Source organism: Entelurus aequoreus, linkage group LG23 (genome assembly GCF_033978785.1).
Source record: "Entelurus aequoreus isolate RoL-2023_Sb linkage group LG23, RoL_Eaeq_v1.1, whole genome shotgun sequence".
Taxonomy (NCBI): domain Eukaryota; kingdom Metazoa; phylum Chordata; class Actinopteri; order Syngnathiformes; family Syngnathidae; genus Entelurus; species Entelurus aequoreus.
The window spans coordinates 35,618,495-35,635,994 of NC_084753.1; the positions used below are offsets into that span (position 1 = coordinate 35,618,495).

The window sequence follows — 17,500 nt, forward strand, 5'->3', positions numbered from 1 at the left end:
CGGCCATGGAGAAGAGCTGGCGGCCCACCTCCAGGGTGTGGAGGAAGCCGCACTGGTGCCTCTGGAAGAGCAGCTGGGTGTGCTGAGGAGGACGACAAGGTCACCAGGCTGGTCCTCACACCTTCACACGCACCATTAATGTCTGATCACGCCTTTGGAATCCTTCCTTTTATGTCACACCCTCTTTTTTTTTCTTTTTTTTTTTTCCACACGTTACATCCTACAGTTTTTTTCTTTGAAACCAGTGCAAGTTTTAAAGCTTTTCACTTTAAAACTGTCTTTGCTCAAAAAATAATAATGACTCAAAATCAATGTTGTTATGTTTTATTGACCTACTTTTTATCAGAAATTCCACTTTGAAATATTTTGGGGGAAAATACTGCACAATTTGCGTGTTTTGCCATAAAAAAAATAAACAGTTTTCTTTGACGAAAAGGGCATGAAACAAACAAACTTTTGTATGATTAAACTGAAATGCTTGAAAGTCCAGGGCAGGGGTCACCAACGCGGGGCCCGCGGGCACCAGGTAGCCCGTAAGGACCAGATGAGTAGCCCGCTGGCCTGTTCTAAAAATAGCTCAAATAGCAGCACTTACCAGTGAGCTGCCTCTATTTTTTAAATTGTATTTATTTACTAGCAAGCTGGTCTCGCTTTGCCCGACATTTTTAATTCTAAGAGAGACAAAACTCAAATAGAATTTGAAAATCCAAGAAAATATTTTAGAGACTTGGTCTTCACTTGTTTAAATAAATTCATACATTTTTTTTACTTTGCTTCTTATAACTTTCAGAAAGACAATTTTAGAGAAAAAATACAACCTTAAAAATGATTTTAGGATTTTTAAACACATATACTTTTTTACCTTTTAAATTCCTTCCTCTTCTTTCCTGACAATTCAAATCAATGTTCAAGTAATTTTTTTTTTTGTAAAGAATAATAAATACATTTTTATTTAATTCTTCATTTTAGCTTCTGTTTTTTCGACGGAGAATATTTGTGAAATATTTCTTCAAACTTATTATGATTAAAATTCAAAAAAATTATTCTGGCAAATCTAGAAAATCTGTAGAATCAAATTTAAATCTTATTTCAAAGTCTTTTGAATTTCTTTTAAAATTTTTGTTCTGGAAAATCTAGAAGAAATAATGATTTGTCTTTGTTAGAAATATAGCTTGGTCCAATTTGTTATATATTCTAACAAAGTGCAGATTGGATTTTAACCTATTTAAAACATGTCATCAAAATTCAAAAATTAATCTTAATCAGGAAAAATGACTAATTATGTTTCATAAATTATTTTTTAAATTTCTTCAAAAAGATTCGAATCAGCTAGTTTTTCTCTTCTTTTTTTCGGTTGAATTTTGAATTTTAAAGAGTCGAAATTGAAGATAAACTATGTTTCAAAATTTAATTGTCATTTTTTTCGTGTTTTCTCCTCTTTTAAACCGTTAAATTAAGTGTAAATATCATTAATTATTAATAATAACATAGAGTTAAAGGTAAATTGAGCAAATTGGCTATTTCTGGCAATGTATTTAAGTGTGTATCAAACTGGTAGCCCTTCGCATTAATCAGTACCCAAGAAGTAGCTCTTGGTTTCAAAAAGGTTGGTGACCCCTGGTCCAGGGTGAGTGGAGTGTGTGGATGTTGGGACGGTTCAAATCGGTTGAGAAATGAGGGATATGAAGAAGTTTGTATATTGCCCATTCCATTTCAATGGTGATAAATTCCTGGAAATTTTGGGAAATGGGAGCATGTTTTTGCCTTCAATATCCAGGGAGAGTAGAGTGTGTGGATGGCTGAAAGGTTCGAATGCTGTAAAAAAATGTCGCGAAATGTGATACATTTGGGAGTTATATAACTTTGAAAATGCCCATTCATTTGAATGTGAACTTCCTGGAAATTTGAGGATTTAGGGAAAACAGATATTTTTGAAAATGTAGATGATAGCATACTTGTCCTCGATGATATGAATGGGTTGGTGTTGGAATTTTTTTAATTAGTTGAGAAATGTTGACGTAGTAACACTTGAAAGAATTGGTATTTTGGAATTCCTGAAAAAACGGGAATTTATACGACAAAAATAGTAGCTTTTGGTGTCCCAACTAAGAGGAATGTTTTGATGGTGGAATGGTTGGAATAGGCTGAAAAATGTGGATGGTGAAAATAGGGCTTTGGAAAACCGGGAATTCTGGCAATTCCTGGAATTTTTAAAAACTTGGGTAGTTTGTTTGTCCAGGATGACTGGAAGGTGTTAAAAGTTAAACAGTTCAAATCGGTTGAGAAATGTGGGATGTGAAGAGGTTTGTATATTGCCCATTCCTTTTCAATGGTGATAAATTCCTGGAAATTCCAGAAATTTGGGGAAATGGGAAACATGTTTTTACATTCAATACTCAGGAAGAGTAGAGTGTGTGATGGTTAAAAGTTTTGAATCCGGTAAAAAAAAATTCACAAAATGTGAGTCATTTGGGAGTTGTAGAACTTTGTCCATTCATTTGAATGACAATTTCCTGGAAATGTAAGAATTTAGGGAAAACAGGGATTTTTTTAAATGTAGATGATAGCACAATTGTCCTCGATAATATGAATGGGTTGGTGTTGGAATATTTTGAATTAGTTGAGAAATGTTGACGTAGTAACACTTGAAAGAATTGGTATTTTGTAATTCCTGGAAAACCGAGAATTTATACGACAAAAATAGTAACTTTTGATGTCCCAACTAAGAGGAATGTTTTGATGGTGGAATGGTTGGAATAGGCTGAAAAATGTGAACGGTGAAACTAGGGCTTTGGAAAACTGTGAATTCTGGGAATTCCTGGAATTTTTTAAAACTTGGGCAACAGTAGTTTGTTTGTCCAGGATGACTGGAAGGTGTTAACAGTGGAACAGTTCGAATCGGTTGAGAAATGTGGGATATGAAGAAGTTTGTATATTGCTCATTCCTTTTTTTATGGTAAGAAATTCCTGGAAATTCTGGAAATTTTGAGAAATGGGAGCATGTTTTTGCCTTCAAGATTCAGAGGGAGTAGAGTGTGTGTTGGTTTAAAGTTTCTAATCCAGTAAAAATATGTTCCAAAATGTGAGAAATGTGGGTGATGTAGAACTTCGAAAATGGCCATTCATTTGAATGGGAATTTCCTGGAAATTTAAAGGATTTAGGGAAAACAGGAAATTTTTAAATATATAGATGATAGCATAATTGTCCTCGATAGTATGAATGGGTTGGTGTTGGAATGTTTTTAATTAGTTGAGAAATGTTTACCTAGTAACACTTGAAAGAATTGGTATTTTGTAATTCCTGGAAAACCGGGAATTTATACGACAAAAATAGTAACTTTTGATGTCCCAACTAAGAGGAATGTTTTAAAAGTGGAATAGTTGGAATTGGCTGAAAAATGTAGACGGTGAAAATAGAGCTTTGGAAAACCGGGAATTCTGGGAATTCCTGGAAGTTTTTAAAACTTGGGAATTAGTAATTTGATTGTCCAGGATGAGTGTAAGGTGTTAAAAGTGGAACAGTTCAAATTGGTTGAGAAATGTGGGATATGAAGAGGTTTGTATATTGCCCATTCCTATTTTAATGGTGAGACATTCCTGGAAATTCTGGAAATTTGGGGAAATGGGAAAAATGTTTTGCCTTCAAGATTCAGGGAGAGTAGAGTGTGTGGATGGCTGAAAGGTTCGAATCCGGTAAAAAAAAAAAACGTTGCAAAATGTGATAAATTTAGGAGTTGTAGAACTTTGAATATTCCCATTAATTTGAATGGGAATTTCCTGGAAATTTGAGGATTTAGGGAAAACAGGGAATTTCTTTAAATATAGATGATAGTAAATTGTCCTCGATAATATGAATGGGTTGGTGTTGGAATTTTTTTAATTAGTTGATAAATGTTTACCTAGTAACACTTGAAAGAATTGGTATTTTGTAATTCCTGGAAAACCGGGAATTTATATGACAAAAATAGTAACTTTTGATGTCCCAACTAAGAGGAATGTTTTAAAAGTGGAATGGTTGGAATTGGCTGAAAAATGTGGACGGTGAAAATAGAGCTTTGGAAAACCGGGAATTCTGGGAATTCCTGGAAATTTTTAAAATTTGGGCATTAGTAGTTTGATTGTCCAGGATGACTGGAAGGTGTTAACAGTGGAACAGTTTGAATCGGGTGAGAAATGTGGGAATTTTGAAAGTTTGAATATTGGCCCTATTCATTTTTAATTTGAAAATGTCACGAAAAACGTGGGATTTTGGGTAATGTGGGGGATTTTGGAAAAACATTTTGAGGAAGCCCGCAATTCCTGGAGAGCCAAATGTTTTGATCCTGAAACGGTTCCGATCGGATGACAACTGCGGGCGCTACAAGGTGCCAACGTTTTTGGGCGGAATAATCCTAACTACAATATGTAATTCCGGTAGGAATTGCATTTGAATGTGTATGGAAATTAGGGAATTTCGGGAAAACCGGCCATTTTGGAAAATATTGATACTAGCACAGTTGTCCTAGAGCAGGGGTCACCAACCTTTTTGAAACCAAGAGCTACTTTTTGGGTACTGATTAATGCGAAGGGCTACCAGTTTGATACGCACTTAAATAAATTGCCAGAAATAGCCAATTTGCTCAATTTGCCTTTAACTCTATGTTGTTATTAATAATTAATGATATTTACACTTAATTGAACGGTTTAAAAGAGGAGAAAACACGAAAAAAATGACAATTAAATTTTGAAACATAGTTTATCTTCAATTTCGACTCTTTAAAATTCAAAATTCAACCGAAAAAAAAGAAGAGAAAAACTAGCTAATTCGAATCTTTTTGAAAAAAAAAATAAAAAAATTTATGGAACATCATTAGTAATTTTTCCTGATTAAGATTAATTTTAGAATTTTGATGACATATTTTAAATAGGTTAAAATCCAATCTACACTTTGTTAGAATATATAACAAATTGGACCAAGCTATATTTCTAACAAAGACAAATCATTATTTCTTCTAGATTTTCCAGAACAAAAATGTAAAAAAAAAATTCAAAAGACTTTGAAATACGATTTAAATTTGATTCTACAGATGTTCTACATTTGCCAGAATATTTTTTTTAAATTTGAATCATAATAAGTTTGAAGAAATATTTCACAAATATTCGTCATCGAAAAAACGGAAGCTAAAATGAAGAATTAAATTAAAATGTATTCATTATTCTTTACAATAAAAAAAAATAAATGTACTTGAACATTGATTTAAATTGTCAGGAAAGAAGAGGAAGGAATTTAAAAGGTAAAAAGGTATATGTGTTTAAAAATCCTAAAATCATTTTTAAGGTTGTATTTTTTTCTCTAAAATTGTCTTTCTGAAAGTTATAAGAAGCAAAATAAAAAAAATTAATGAATGTATTTAAACAAGTGAAGACCAAGTCTTTCAAATATTTTCTTGGATTTTCAAATTCTATTTGAGTTTTGTCTTTCTTAGAATTAAAAATGTCGGGCAAAGCGAGACCAGCTTGCTAGTAAATAAATAAAATTTAAAAAATAGAGGCAGCTCACTGGTAAGTGCTGCTATTTGAGCTATTTTTAGAACAGGCCAGCGGGCTACTCATCTGGACCTTACGGTTTACCTGGTGCCCGCGGGCACCGCGTTGGTGACCCCTGTCCTAGATGATATGAATGGGTTGGCCTTGGATTTTTCGGAATCGGTTGAAAAATGTTGAACAGTTGGAATTGAGAATGGGTAGTTCGGAATTCCTGGAATTTAGGGAAAACCGGGAACTTGTACAATAAGACAAATTGTGATGTTGTTGTCCCAACTAAGAGGAATGTTTTGAAGGCGGAATGGTCAAAAACGACTGAAAAATGCGGACTGGGAAAACTTTGCAGCGAGAGGTGAAAATAGGGATTTTCGAAAAACCGGGAATTCTGGAATTCCTGGTGTTTTTTTAACTTGGTAGTTTAGTTGTCCAAGGTGAGGAGTGTGTGGGTGGTGGAACGGTTCGAATCGGTTGTCCCATTCATTTTCAATGACCTGGAAAACCGGGAATTCTGTTTAATTTTGTTAGATGAGTTTTTGGTGTAGAACGACATATAACCCCAGTGGTTAAGTCCCTGCTTGTCTGTTCCGCCCGAAACTCGAACCTGGGACTTCCGCATGAGAAGCGAGCGCGCTAACTACCGGGCTATCACCCCGACGACTGCAAATATCCCAACACGGGGCAGCGTAACGTGGTCCGCAGAGCCGTTCCCACCTGGAGGTCCTGGAGCGAGCGCCGCAGCTGCTGCAGGCTGCATCGGGGCGGCCCGGCGAGCGGCAGCAGGCGGCGGGTGTCGGAGAGGAAGCGCCGCAGCTTCCTCAAGCTGCGGCGGTACAGGTGCCACTGCTTGACCAGGCCCTCCACCAGGGAGCGCCGCTGGTCGCCCCGCCGCACGGCGCCGTGCCAGTGCTCCCTCAGCTGGCTCAGCTTCAGGATGAAGTCGCTCCTGCGGGAAGAAGATTTGCGTTCCTGCCTCTTCTGACCTCCTGAAGCGTGCCGTTGGTTACCTGTCGTCCACCTCTCCTCTCTGCAGCAGGCGCAGAGCGTCGGCGATGACGGAATGGAGGATCTGGTGGCCCACGGACAGCTCCACCTGGAAGCGCTGAGACAAGAACAAGGTCATCTTGTGGTCTTCCAACAAGAGTGTGAGGAAGTACCTTGTGGGTGCACAGCTGCTCCCTGAGGCCGTCGTACGAGCCCGGCACGTCCACCACCAGCCGGTCCTCCATGCTCTGCAGGAACGCCATCCAGCTCTCGCACTTCTGCTCGAACGTCTGCTGCCTCAGCGCCTCCGTCTGCAACTCACTGACAACACAGGCAGCCAGATCCAACCTGCGTCCGTGGCTTTAAGACCTCGCGATTACGCAACACGGGCCTGTCTATTTATACATTAATTGAGTTAACGACGTCGCAAGCACCGGCCCGGTACTGACCTGCAGGCCTCCTCGGCTCTCGAGGAGGCGTCGCCCCAGCGGCGGTTGAGGCGCTGCAGGCGGCGCGCGGCGCAGTCGCCCAGCGTGAGGCCGCGGCTCAGCTCGTTGAGCACGTCCAGGTGGGCGGTCAGAGAGCTGAGCTCCAGGTAGCCAGACTGTGAACATATGGCACCGTCAGAGAAAGGTGGGGGTGTGACACCAGGCCACCACCTCTAATCTCACAGGTCACATTAAGTTAGCTCCTTGACGTCTAACAATAAGACCAAAAAAAAAACTGAGCCTGGAACTGGTCCAACTTGAAACCTCAGGCGGGAAACGCTAAGATCATGGTAAGAACAATGAATGCTCACTTCGCGTCGTCTCACCTGATCGACCGGGCGGTTCTGGTCTTCCAGGCGCTGCAGCCAGCACTCCAGTTTGGACTCCAGCATGTCCAGAAGGCTGCTGACCTCTTGCAGTGTGGTCAGCTCCTCCTATACACAAAGACGGTGAGTATATGTTCACCTGAATTTGTGGGTAAGCTTGACACATGCACACCCACACCCACACATACATACACATTATATATATATATATATATATATATATATATATATATATATATATATATATATATATATATATATATATATATATATATATATATATATATATATATATATATATATATATATATATATACATATATATATATAAATATATATACATATATAAATATATATATATATGCATATATATATATATATATATATATATATATATATATATATATATATATATATATATATATATATATATATATATATATATATATATATATATATACACAGTGTACAATACTGTATATATATAGTGTATGTAAAATTGGGGATATACATATGTATGTATGTGTATATGTGTATGTATTTGTATATATATATACAGTATATATATATATATATATATACACTACCGTTCAAAAGTTTGGGGTCACATTAAAATGTCCTTATTTTTCAATGAAGATAACTTTAAACTATTCTTAACTTTAAAGAAATACACTCTATACATTGCTAATGTGGTAAATGACTATTCTAGCTGCAAATGTCTGGTTTTTGGTGCAATATCTACATAGGTGTATAGAGGCCCATTTCCAGCAACTATCACTCCAGTGTTCTAATGGTACAATGTGTTTGCTCATTGGCTCAGAAGGCTAATTGATGATTAGAAAACCCTTGTGCAATCATGTTCACACATCTGAAAACAGTTTAGCTCGTTACAGAAGCTACAAAACTGACATTCATTTGAGCAGATTGAGTTTCTGGAGCATCACATTTGTGGGGTCAATTAAACGCTCAAAATGGCCAGAAAAAGAGTCGCTATTCTTGTTCTTAGAAATGAAGGATATTCCACAAAATTGTTTGGGTGACCCCAAACTTTTGAATGGTAGTATATATATATATATATATATATATATATATATATATATATATATATATATATATATATATATATATATATATATATATATATATATATATATATATATATATATATATATATATATATATATATTAGTGTTGTCCCGATACCAATATTTTGGTACCGGTACCGAAATTATTTTGTGACTTTTCGATACTTTCCTAAATAAAGGGGACTACAATAAATTGCATTATTTGCTATACTTTAACAAAAAATCTTACATTACATCAAACATTATGTTTATTATTGCAAGTTTGTCCTTAAATAAAATAGTGAACATACTAAACAACTTGTCTTTTAGTAGTAAGTAAACAAACAAAGGCTTCTAATTTAGTCTGCTGACATATGCAGTAACATATTGTGTTATTTGTTTTGTCAACATTATTAAGGACAAGCGGTAGAAAATGAATGATTAATCTACTTGTTCATTTACTGTTAATATCTGCTTATTTTCTCTTTTAACATGTTCTAGCTACACTTCTGTTAACATGTAATAATCACTTATTATTCTGTTGTTTGGATGCTTTACATTATTTGGATAGTACCACAAATGTGGGTATCAATCCGATACCAAGTCGTTACAGTATCATACATTGGTCAAATTCAGAGTCCTCATGTGTCCAGGGACATATTTCCTGAGTTTATAAACGTAATATACATTTTTTTTTTAAACGAAAGAAGATGTTGTGATGGCTAAACATATCATAGTAGTATTGACTAGATACGATCCTGTACTTGGTATCATTACAGTGGATGTCAGGTGTAGATCCACCCATGGCATTTGTTTACATTTTGGCGAACCGGTACTTTTCAGAGGCGGAATAGTACCGATTATGATTCATTAGTATCGCGGTACGATACTAATACTGGTATACCGTACAACCCTAATCTATATACACATACATATAAACATACTGTATATATACATGCACATACATACACATACACATACACATACACACACATGTCCATAGCTATCTATATCTATATACGTACATATACAAATACATTTTACATACATACAAACTTTTTGCACACCCCTGTGTAAAACTATAAGTAGGTCAGATGTAATTATTGAAAACGATAAAAATCAAGAGTAAGATTACTAATTCAGTGTTAATATATTGGTGGGGCCCCGGGTCCCTCTGTACTGGAAAGGTTGGGCAGGTCAAGAAGGTTAAGAACCCTTCTTTAAGATGTCATAATAATATCATAATAAAAAAAAAAATTGTTTTTGTTTTGGTACACAAGTGTAGCATATTTTTACACGGTTGGCAGGAAGTGTTTCTGGCGTCACAAATTTGAACTTTGTAGTCAATGTTAAGAGGTCACAAAAGGCAAAGTGTTCAGACATCCAGACATGGCGAGGAAAATAATAATGATCAATATTGTACACTAATTAATAACGATACAAAGATTAGTCTTTCAATATATGTATCATCTTTTTGAGACTTTATACATGCATGTCAATGGTCAATTATGTCAAATTAGACAATCAGGTCATCTAGAGACTCCACCTCCATCAAAATTAGACAATTAAGTCACCACCCACTTTAAGTCTAAGTCACGCCCACTTTAGGTCTAAGTTAAGCTCACTTTAGTTTTAAGTCACATCAACTTTAGGTCTAAGTCACGCCCACTTTAGTACTAAATTACGCCCATTTTAGGTATAAGTCATGCCCATTTTATGTCTAAGTCACGCCCACTTTGGGTCTAAGTGGCGTCCACTTTAGGTCTAAGAAACGCCCACTTTAGGTCTAAGTCCTGTCCATTTTAAGTCTAAGTCATGCCCACTTTAGGTCTAAGTGGCGTCTACTTTAGGTCTAAGTCACGCCCACTTTAAGTCTAAGTCACGCCCACTTTAGGTCTAACTCACGCCCACTTTAGGTCTAAGTCACGCCCACTTTAGGTCTAAGTCATGTCCACTTTAGGGCTAAGTCATGTCCACTTTAGGTCTAAGAAACGCCCACTTTAGGTCTAAGTCCTGTTCATTTTAAGTCTAAGTCATGCCCCCTTTAGGTCTAAGTGGCGTCTACTTTAGGTCTAAGTCACGCCCACTTTAAGTCTAAGTCACGCCCGCTTTAGGTCTAAGTTGAGCTCACTTTAGTTTTAAGTCACGTCAACTTTAGGTCTAACTCACGCCCACTTTAGGTCTAAGTCACGCCCACTTTAGGTCTAAGTCATGTTCACTTTAGGGCTAAGTCATGTCCACTTTAGGTCTGAGTGGTGTCCACTTTAGGTCTAAGTCACGCTCACTTTGGGTCTAAGTTGAACTCACTTTAGTTTTAAGTGCCGCCCACTAAGTCACAACCCACTTCACGTCTAAGTCACTCCCACTTTAGGTCTAAGTCCTTTCCACTTTAGGTCTAAGTCCCGCCCACTTTAGGTCTAAATCACACCCACTTTAAGTCTAAGTCACGTCCACTTTAGGGCTAAGTTGAGCTCACTTTAGTTTTACGTCACGCCAATTTTAGGTCTAAGTTGAGCTCCCTTTAGTTTTAAGTTTTATTGCTCGTTTGCAGCAAAACAGTCACTACGATAGGGCGAAAACATCTTTGCCCAGGCACACCCTCCTGGTTTTGGAGTATAAATATTTGGGGTTATGGCACCAACCGCTAGACTAGATCTGACCAATTTAAGTCTAAGATTGGATCTGACCAATCGAAGTCTAGAACTACATATGACCAATCTAAGTCTAAGAATAGATGTGACCAATCTAAATCTAGGACTAGCTATGACCAATCTCAATCTAAGACTAGTTCTGACCAATCCAATTCCAAGACTAGATGTGACAAATCTAAGTCTAGGACTAGATCTGACCAATCTAAGTCTAGGACTAGATCTGACCAATCTCAGTCTAGGACTAAATCTGACCAAATGTAAATCTGGGACAAGATCTGACCAATCAAAGTCTAAGACAATATCTGACCAATCTCAGTCTAAGACCAGATGTGACCAATATAAGTCTAAGACCAGATCTGACCGTTCTAAGACTAGGACTAGATCTGACCAATCTCAATCTAAGACTAAATCTGACCAAATGTAAGTCTGGGACAAGATCTGACCAATCAAAGTCTAAGACAATATCTGACCAATCTCAGTCTAAGAACAGATGTGACCAATATAAGTCTAAGAACAGATCTGACCAATCTCAGTCTAAGACTAGATCTGACCAATCTAAGACTAAGACTAGATTTGACCAATCTAAGTCTAGGACTAGATCTGACCAATCTCAGTCTAGGACTAAATCTGACCAAATGTAAGCCTGGGACAAGATCTGACCAATCAAAGTCTAAGACAATATCTGACCAATCTCAGTCTAAGACCAGATCTGACCAATCTCAGTCTAAGACTAGATCTGACCAATCTAAGACTAAGACTAGATTTGACCAACCTAAATCTAGGACTAGATCTGACCAATCTCAGTCTAAGACAATATCTGACCAATCTCAGTTTAAAACTAGATGTGACCAATCTAAGTCTAAGACTAGATGTGACCAAACTAAGTCTAGGACTACAACTGCCTGATCTAAGTCCAAGACTAGAATATTGTTGTGCAGCACTTTGGAAACATTGTTGTTGTTTAAATGTGCTATACAAATAAAGTGGATCGGATTGGATTAGATCTGACCAATCTCAGTCTAGGACTAGTGGTGACGTGGTGTGTTTCATTAGCCATCTTGGATCACGCCACACACCAAGTGTCCACACTCGCGTCGTCAGCGCCACTGTGGGCGTGTCTTTAAGACGCGGTTCACTAACGTCATCGTCGCCCCAAAAGTCTGTTTCATTCAAAAGAGCGCACCTGCAGCTCCGCTTGCTTTGCGGCCAGCGTCTCGCTCAGCTGCAGGACGCTACGTGACAGCAACCTGCCCTCCGATTGGACCAGAGCCGCGGCCGGGGGCTCCAGGCGGCCAATCAGGTCCTTGGAGATCTCCAGCACTCCCTGCAGGTCAAACTGCAAAGCCTCGGCTCGCTGGCACAGAGTCTGAGGGCGAAGTGGCCGAAAGAACGCGTTATGAAGATGTTGAGTGAAAACTTCAACACAAACTCAAGCTCCTCGTCACCTGAACTTGGCGCACGTCGTCAGCGATGTTGTCCACAGTGCTGTCTGGTCTGACCGCACTCCGGGTGTGCGTGGCGTCCCTCTGCACATCCTTCAGACGCTGTGAGAAGGCGGCGGCACTCTGGGCGTAGACGTGCCAAGCTGATAGGATGGCACGGCTCCTCTGGAGGCGCTGGTCCAACGACGCAGACGCGCTCGCCCAACTGGAGGTCGGAAGCAAGTGTCGGCAAGTTTCTTCTCACCACAGCGCCCCCCTGCTGAGGACCTAAACGTGTGCTACCTGTCTCTCTGGCGGGTCAGCTGCTCATTCAGGATGGAGGCTGCGGCCGGGTGGATGAGGCGTTGAAGAGAGGAGAAGGTTTGATTGATCTGGTCCCACTCTGGAGTCTCCATCTCCTCGCGAAGACTCTGTTTGGACACACGTGGCAAGGTGGGCACCGAGAAAGCCGTTTCCACCTGACCGGTGTGTTACCTCCAGCTGACGCAGGAGGTCTCCGTGGGCTTGCAGGGAGAGTCGAGGGCCGTGGAGAAGCTCCAACGTGTGGGACGTCGTCACCTGCCTCCGCCCCATGTGATGCAGCGCGTGGTCCGCCGAGAGCCACAGCCGCCTGGCCTCAAGCAGACCGCTCTTCACCGTGTCACTCTGGAAGTCAAGCAGCATGGTCAGCACGTCGCCAGGACCGCCTTCTGCCGGCTGGCATTAGCGCCACTCGCCTGCTGTGCGAGCGCAGCGCAGGCCGCGCTGGATCGATCAGCCTGACTTGCGAAGCGGCCGTCTTGTTTGTTGGTGAGCTCCCGCAGAGCCGCACTCCTCAGCCTGATCTGCTCCTCGATGTTCTGATGGACACCACACTGAACACTTTATTACCAAACTCACAAGTCTCCAAAGTCTTGGCCTTTTTCAGGCTTTTATCAGTCCAGAATTTCCAGATATAAGAATTTAAAAAACGTTTAACCTCAATATGAGGACATCACAATTTAGGTTGACCAGTGGTTCTCAAACATATTTCCACCAAGTACCACCCCAGAAAACACCCGGCTCTTCACCATAATGACCAACTTTAAAATACAGTAGCGTAGTAGGCCTAAGTAGTCATTAAAAACAAAGCAGAGGTTTTATCTAACAAGTATATGTAACATTACACACAATGCACAAACATCAACGATGATACTCCATGTACAGTACCTATTAGACTTCTTTGGCGCACCACTAGATGGAGCCAGCATACCACTGCCACAGTTGGTGTGGACCACGACAGAGAAAATTGTGGTTCTCTACAATGACTGATGTGGCAGACCACTTTGAATGTTGTGGCAGACCACATTAAACCTACTCAGTGGCCTAGTGGTTAGAGCAGGGGTGTCAAACTCATTTTAGATGGGGGGCCACACGGAGAAAAATCTACTCCCAAGTGGGCCGGACTGGTAAAATCACGGCACGATAACTTAAAAATAAAGACAACTTCAGGTTGTTTTCTTTGTTTAAAAATAGAACAAGCACAAATGTACAAATCATAATGTTGTTAGGTTTTTATTTTACACATACATGTTGCGGTTAATAATTTATTTGTCATTATCTATATTTTCTGAATAAATGATGTGATAATGTTCATCATTGGTGTTAATGTTCAATCTATCAAGATAAAAACAAGTATATCAAAATCAAATTACAGGATGTTATTTATGTAGTTTGATCACTTTCCTCGACTGATGTACTAATGTGGTTTATTTTGTACATATGTAGCATCATCTACAAAGATACAAATAATTGCTATTGTGACATCTAGTGGACACATTTAGAACAGCAGTTTCTTTCATTCAAACATTTCAGGTACATTTTTATACTTTGCAAACTCATCCGGATAAATCCTGTTCGCGGGCCTGATCCGGCCCTCGGGCCGTACGTTTGACACCCCTGGGTTAGAGTGTCCGCCCTGAGATCGGTAGGTTGGGAGTTCAAACCCCGGCCGAGTCATACCAAAGACTATAAAAAATGGGACCCATTACCTCCCTGCTTGGCACTCAGCATCAAGGGTTGGAATGGGGGTTAAATCACCAAAAATGATTCCCGGGCGCGGCACCGCTGCTGCCCACTGCTCCCCTCACCTCCCAGGGGGTGAACAAGGGGATGGGTCAAATGCAGAGGACACATTTGTGACAATCATTGGTACTTTAACTTAACTTAAATGATGTAGAAAATCACGTTGAATAAAGTGTCGGGCCACATAAATGATGTGGCGGGCCACCTTGAATGATATGGTGGACCCCATCAAATGACGTGGAAGACCACATTAAATGACATGGAAGACCACATTAAATGATGTGGAAGACCACATTGAATAACCTGACAGGCCACGTAAAATGAAGTGGCAGTCCACATAAAATGATGTGGCGGTTCACATTAAATGATGTGGCTGACCACATAATATGATGTTGCAAAGCACTTTAAAATGAAGTGGTAAACCACATTGATTGATGTGGCAGACCACATTGAATGGTGTGGCAGACCACTTAAAATGAACAGGCGGGCCATTTTAAATATTGTGGCGGATCACATTAAATGACGTGGCGGACCACTTTGAATGATGTGGCGGACCACATCAATAATGATGTGATGGGCCACTTAAAATGAACAGGCGGGCCACATACAATCTTGTGGTGGCCCACCTTAAATATTGTGGCGGATCACATTAAATGATGTGGCAGACCACTTTGAATGATGTGGCGGACCACTTAAAATGAACAGGCGGGCCACATAACATTTAGTGGTGGGCCACCTTAAATATTGTGGCGGATCACATTAAATGATGTGGCGAATCACATTAAATGATGTGGCAGACCACTTTGAATGATGTGGCGGACCACTTAAAATGAACAGGCGGGCCACATATAATGATGTGGCGGCCCACCTTAAATATTGTGGCGGATCACATTAAATGATGTGGCGGACCACTTTGAATAATGATGTGATGAACCAATTTAAATGAACAGGCGGGCCACTTCAAATTTTGTGGCACACCAATCTAAATGAAGTGGCGGACCACTTAAAATGAATAGGCGGGCCACTTTAAATATTGTGGCGGATCACATTAAATGCTGTGGCAGACCACATTAATAATGATGTGATGGACCACTTAAAATGAACAGGTGGGCCACATCAAATTTTGTGGCACACCAATCTAAATGATGTGGCGGACCACTTAAAATGAATAGGCGGGCCACTTTAAATATTGTGGCGGATCACATTGAATGATGTGGCAGACCACTTTGAATAACGTGGCGGACAACATTAATAATGATGTGATGGACCACTTAAAATAAACAGGCGGGCCACATAAAATGATGTGGCGGCCCATCTTAAATAATGTGGCGGATCACATTGAATGTTGTGGCAGACTACATTAAATAATATGAAGGCCACATGAAATTATTTGGCGGACCACATAAAATAATATGGCTGGTGACCTTAAATGATGTGGCGGACCACGTTGAGTGGCATGGCAGGCCACATTTATTGATGTGGTGGAACACATTAAATGACATGGCAGACCACTTTGAATGATGTGGCAGACCACATTGAATGATGTGGAAGTTCACATTAAATGGTGTGGCAGGCCACTTTAAATAACGTGATGCACCACACTGAAAGATGTGGCGGACCATATTTGGCCCCCGGAGCTTTAGTTTGCCACTTGTGCTATAGTTAATGTGTTTCCGCATTCTAGGCTAAAAACTCAGTCCTGTTACTCAAATGAGTCAACCTGGAAGGTTTAAAAAATAAAAGAAATTGCCCGAGAATAACCAAGACACGTTCTAAATACTTCAATGTGTGTATGATCAGATTTAGAGTTTAAAAAGACGGAAAGAAAGAGATACAAAGAGTTCCAACAAGCAAATGAGTGATTCTGGTGGAATGTTCCGTATCATCAATTTTCTTTGCGCGGCCTTTAACCAGTCCCTTTAAGGGTGTCTGAACGAGAACCAGAGACAGACCAAGAGTTTGAAACCTTTCAGAGACAGACCAATGGTCTGAAGCCTTTCAGAGACAGACCAATGGTCTGAAGCCTTTCAGAGACAGACCAAGGGTGTGAACCCTTTCAGAGTCAGACCAAGAGTCTGAACCCTTTCAGAGTCAGACCAAGGTCTGAACCCTTTCAGAGTCAGACCAAGGCTCTGAACCCTTTCAGAGACAGACCAAGAGTTTGAAACCTTTCAGAGTCAGACCAAGGTCTGAACCCTTTCAGAGACAGACCAAGGGTATGAACCCTTTCAGAGACAGACCAAGCGTCTGAACCCTTTCAGAGACCATTGGTCCAACTGGTTTTAAACAACTTTCAAGACCAAGGGATAGATGTCACCTCTGACCTTGCAGGTTTCTACGCTGCGCTGGAGCTCCGCCAGGCTGCGAGGGGTCCGAGCCGAGTCCATCCAGAGGTTTTGCTCAGTGATCCAGCTGTTGATCCGCTGGAGACCGACTTCCTGCTCAGTCCTGATCCTCAACTCCTCCTCCAGCTCTTGGACCTGACGCCACAGAGGAACAGCACACAAGATCAAAGCCAACAACTCTCCGTGGTAACTTCTGCACCTGAGAGTTCAGCGCCGTCTGCAAAGTCAGCCAGCGACGGTTGAGGAGACCCTGGTCCTCTGCGAACCGGTTGTCTTCATAGCGCCCCCTCTGGCCCTCCGTGGTAGTCCAGGTCTGTGATGGCTGGCTGGCGTGGTCCAGTGTGCCCTGATTGGCTGACATCTCCACCTGACACTCCTGAAAAACCAGAAGGAAAAGTCACTTGAAAAAACAAATAATAATATAATTAATAATAAACAAGAAAGAAGCAAAGTACAAAGGTAGGCCATCTCCATGCAACCAGGATGAGCTTTTCTAACCGGTAACCTATTTTGAAAAGGTTTTTTGGAACAGATTGCTAACAAAAAGCGAGGTACTACTCTACTGTCCATTACACCCACAGGAAGTGGTCCTCCATGGACCTTCCCTTGTGCACCGGGACAGTCAAGGGTCTTGCCC

The 17,500-nt window shown here is 40.3% G+C and overlaps 1 protein-coding gene across 1 annotated transcript in view; it reads right to left on the bottom strand.

Annotated features, from left to right (window-relative positions):
- Window positions 1–17,500, bottom strand: part of syne2b (spectrin repeat containing, nuclear envelope 2b) — a 219,839-nt gene that overhangs the window by 4,507 nt on the left and 197,832 nt on the right. The window contains exons 93-105 of the mRNA XM_062034542.1: window positions 17,063–17,239; window positions 16,843–16,998; window positions 13,192–13,314; window positions 12,950–13,120; window positions 12,758–12,885; window positions 12,479–12,680; window positions 12,217–12,399; window positions 7,319–7,426; window positions 6,954–7,108; window positions 6,678–6,825; window positions 6,528–6,622; window positions 6,235–6,466; window positions 1–82 (exon numbers count right to left, since the gene is read on the bottom strand). The exon at window positions 1–82 is cut by the window's left edge and continues 113 nt beyond it. Of these exons, the coding sequence (XP_061890526.1) occupies window positions 1–82; window positions 6,235–6,466; window positions 6,528–6,622; window positions 6,678–6,825; window positions 6,954–7,108; window positions 7,319–7,426; window positions 12,217–12,399; window positions 12,479–12,680; window positions 12,758–12,885; window positions 12,950–13,120; window positions 13,192–13,314; window positions 16,843–16,998; window positions 17,063–17,239 (1,960 nt within the window). The remainder of the gene's footprint in view (window positions 83–6,234; window positions 6,467–6,527; window positions 6,623–6,677; window positions 6,826–6,953; window positions 7,109–7,318; window positions 7,427–12,216; window positions 12,400–12,478; window positions 12,681–12,757; window positions 12,886–12,949; window positions 13,121–13,191; window positions 13,315–16,842; window positions 16,999–17,062; window positions 17,240–17,500) is intronic.